The sequence below is a fragment of the Acyrthosiphon pisum genome, chromosome A1 (genome assembly GCF_005508785.2).
Source record: "Acyrthosiphon pisum isolate AL4f chromosome A1, pea_aphid_22Mar2018_4r6ur, whole genome shotgun sequence".
Taxonomy (NCBI): Eukaryota; Metazoa; Arthropoda; class Insecta; order Hemiptera; family Aphididae; genus Acyrthosiphon; species Acyrthosiphon pisum.
Window position 1 is genome coordinate 1,385,263 of NC_042494.1, and position 4,009 is coordinate 1,389,271.

Consider the following 4,009-nt stretch of genomic DNA (forward strand, 5'->3'; position numbering starts at 1 on the left):
TATTTTATACATCATAATTTATAGACGATTGTGCTACAGGTACAGTATAACATTTTTTTGTAAAAATTCAAAATGGCCAATTTTTAAATCTAAGTTTTAGAAAAATGTCAATGGTTAAAACGTGTATTTAGGTCGAGTAGTTTTTTTTTTTGCAATCTTTTAAAATATCAATCATTTTTCGGAGTAAATTAATTCCAAGCGTAATAACATATTTTCAAATTATTCTTTTCGGGAGTTTTCAGACATAAGTAAATTTTAAATTATAATTTATTATCCATATAATTTTCATAGTTTTTCCATACGTTTGACTAGTATACATTTTTAATTTTTAATTTGTCGAGTCTTCCTGTTACACCCTGTATATAATATGTATATGTGATTTTGTACGCGATGCCCGACGGTTTTTAATTAGACACGTGTACCCATGGTGCAGTTTTGAGAGTGTAAGGGGGGGAGGGTCGGCGCGAGGATAATAGTTTTCCTCTCATCTGGTTTATCGGTTTTTTAACAATATTATTGAGGACTAGGTATTAATTGAATGTCAGGTGTGTTTCCTCTCACACCGAAATTTCACCCGACAGTAACATAATATTATTATGTTCTGTCGTATAGCTAAGTACACGAATAATGATGTATTACAAAATATACAGCTATATTATATTATTTGTACGAATCCGCTTGTATCTATATTTTTTTATACCATCGAGTATGGCTGCCACATCTCCCCCACATATAATCGCGTTACACCCGAGATGGTTATCATCTCGACCATGTTACAGCTACATATTATATATTATATGTATAGGTACCTATGTATACCAAGTCACGTGTCTTTATCCATCACATTCTGCACCGACATCTTCGGTAGCCAGCTATTTTTATGAATGCGCGACAGAAAGTCGTCCGAAGACAAAGTCAAAATAATATGTGCTTAGTGGTTACTATATATGTACAACTATATACCTAAAATACCAACAATTTTGTTTTCTAAATAGGTACATTCGTTAGACTTCGTTTTCGTTAATTTGTCCCATAATAATTATATTAAATATTGATTATTATTCATTAGAATTGAAATAGATTTTCAATAAACTAGACATTTTCTTCGACATAATCTACAAATTTACTTGTTTTAGTTTTTACATTTTTACATAAGCTTATACCATAAATACGTTTTTTATTGATGAAATGTGATCAAAGGTCATCAATATATCATAGAAATACAAAGCGATGTATAAATTGTGACAACATTTTGTTGGTTTTCCTGGTCCAGCAATTACCATAATCCGGAACTGTATCCACCTGGTGGCACACGGCTTACCTTCTTTTGTTCTGGAGCTGGTTCTGATTGATCAGAAACATGCTGAGCTGGTGTAGCTATTACCTTAGGAGCTTTATAGCCTTCTCCAGTCACTGGATTACCATCAGGTTTTTCAGAGTTTCCGTTGGCTGCAACTGTATCATTACTATGTTTTGATGTTTGTCCACCCAAAATTATAGAGCTTTGAAGATTCTTCTGATTTGTACCACGTTTATGTGGATTAACTTCATCACATGATGTCACTCCAAATATGTCACTACTTCCACCACCTGGTGGTTTCAAGACTCTTAAAAAAAAATGATTTTTATTAATTTACTTTACATATAAATTATGCTTAGTATTGCATTTAAATTTAATACAATATAATATAATGAATATTTAAGACATTTATAATATTTGATGTTATATTAATATAGTTAATTGTGACAACAACCTCAAGTCCAATTTATTTTAATCCAATGATTAAAATAAAATGTTATTAACTTTTGTAGACATGAAAATATAATAAATAATTTATTGTTTAACAACAAATCAATAAATTAATGTAGGTACTTCAGTTATTTTAACAAATTGATATTTCTATTTTATGATATACTCATTATTAATAAGAACTTATCATAATAGCAGGTCACCACTTGAAAATTTTCAAGGATTCATAAGGCGTTTTACTTACCATATGGTAATAAATAATCAAATACAGATCAAAACATGGGTATTTTTATGTGGGAAGCATATATGTGTAGTGATAGCGTGTAATTAAATTAGTATGTACAGCTTAATTATGTATTAACTACCTAGTAAATAAGTAAAAAGTTGTGATTTTATTTAAAACAAATTATTTTTAAGAATTCAATAAATACCTGCCACCTAGGTACCTTCAAGACGTATAGTAATATCATTAATATTTATTAATATAGTAATAATTTATTGTTAAACAATCTAAGATAAAGTAATAAATAACAATCAAAAATGTTTAGGGTACAGTTTTTGATGCCTTGGTGCGTACATGCATATTGCATATTATACACCATATAATAATATATAGTAAATACTAAATAGAAATAATAACTAATAAGTAATAACCTATGTTAAAGAAATTAGTTAATAGGTACCTATTTGTTAATGCTTATTAAGCATACAAAACCATTGATATTCATACATTAAAACATTGTTTCAGGAAGTTGAAACCTCAAAAGCAGAGTGTTATAAATAAATAAATAAATAAGCCAGATTTAATTAGTTTCAACTTTCAAGCACTAGTTAAATTAAGTTAATAATTATTAACATTTAACGAACATTTTAATGTTTTTAATTTAAATTAACTTAAACGTCACCGCGCCGCCTACTAAGTTTTAACAATATGAGGATTATAATATTATTTTAATATTGTTAAATTATATTATTAATTTAGAATATTGTGTACACTTTTCGAGTGTTTTACTTGCCTATTATGACACGGAGATCCTACGAACTCGGCACCCCAAAGATCATGACAAACTCCTCCAGGAGGCGTCCTATTTTCTCTAATAGATAATTTAGACATATTATTTTTATTTATATAAAGAAATAAAACTTAAGGAAATCGATTGCCATGATGGCAAATAGGGCGATTTTTTTAAATGTAGCACAACTAATAAAAGTGGGTAGACAAAGAAAACTGGACGATATTTGAATGACCTCGCCTTATTTGGAATATCTAAGAATGATCATCCTACACAAATTTCTTTATTGATGAAATGAAAATGAAAATGAAAATTACGGTTTTTTTTATGTTATAAATATTCTAATTAAAATGTAATGTATAAATATTTTAAGAATAAAAAAAAATGGTGTATAATACTATAATATATAGGTAGGTAATTAAAATTAAAATAATATACCTTAAACTCATTTCCGACGAATATCAACAAACAAATGAATAACCAAATCTTGACTAGCACCTTACGTAAAATGAAGAACTTGTACCGAGTATCGAGAGTTTTATATTAAAATATTAGATAAAAATATCTACCTTGAATTGTATGTGTAGGTGTAACTGTGTTATAAACCAGTACAGCCACAATGAAAATATAAAATGTGCTCTTTTATTTTATTTTAAACGTTTTAATAAAATAAGCACTCACAGTGATCAGTAACAATAAATTATTTTAACTAAGTAGTAAATTCGTTATTAAAAATACAGTTTTATGAATAATAATATACAATCCATATTATTAGAGTTCCATTAACTGTGTATTAGTTAAAATAATATTAGTCCATTAAGACTTTAGGAATAATATACAACTATGCAAGTTAAAGTTAAACTATTAAATTAGAATAATAGAATATATTATGCAAGTATACACGTAAAGAAATCAATGTTGCTGAAATAATTTAGCTGACATTTAAAATAATATACATAGATACATTGAAATCAGAAACGTTCCTTTACACGTATAAAACGTATTAAGTACCTATTAGGTATATACATTAATAATACATTATAAAGTTGGCTATAATAATTTGATATTATATTTCATTTTCAAATGTTGAAAACAATAATTATCTACACTTATTGAGTTTGATATTTTTATTCTTATAATGAAATTAAAAGTTGTATTAAACATTAATTGTCTTATATATATTAATAATAATTGATAAAGAATAATCGTAAAAAAATTTTGATTGACTTTAAATAGATTTTGTTAC

At 26.9% G+C, this 4,009-nt stretch overlaps 1 protein-coding gene across 2 annotated transcripts; it reads right to left on the bottom strand.

Moving 5' to 3' along the window:
• Positions 1-1,158: 1,158 nt before the first annotated feature.
• LOC100571297 (microtubule-associated protein Jupiter) lies at positions 1,159-3,387 on the bottom strand. 2 transcript variants are annotated; one of them, XM_008186562.3, is made up of 3 exons: positions 3,202-3,380; positions 2,767-2,844; positions 1,159-1,607 (listed from the first exon to the last, which is right to left on the bottom strand). In XM_008186562.3, exons 1-3 carry the CDS (start codon positions 3,210-3,212, stop codon positions 1,277-1,279), a joined length of 420 nt encoding a protein of 139 aa, XP_008184784.1. In that variant the 5' UTR covers positions 3,213-3,380; the 3' UTR covers positions 1,159-1,276. The 2 variants fall into 2 exon arrangements, with proteins under 2 accessions (XP_008184784.1, XP_003245676.1); XM_003245628.4 differs by lacking the exon at positions 2,767-2,844 and having other exon boundaries at positions 3,202-3,387.
• Between the last annotated feature and the right edge of the window lie 622 nt (positions 3,388-4,009).

Coding starts and splice junctions, on each gene's coding strand:
- LOC100571297 (XM_008186562.3), bottom strand. Junction 1,608..2,766: donor GGATCTCCGTGTCATAATAG/GCAAGTAAAACA, acceptor TTTTTTTTTAAG/AGTCTTGAAACCACCAGGTG.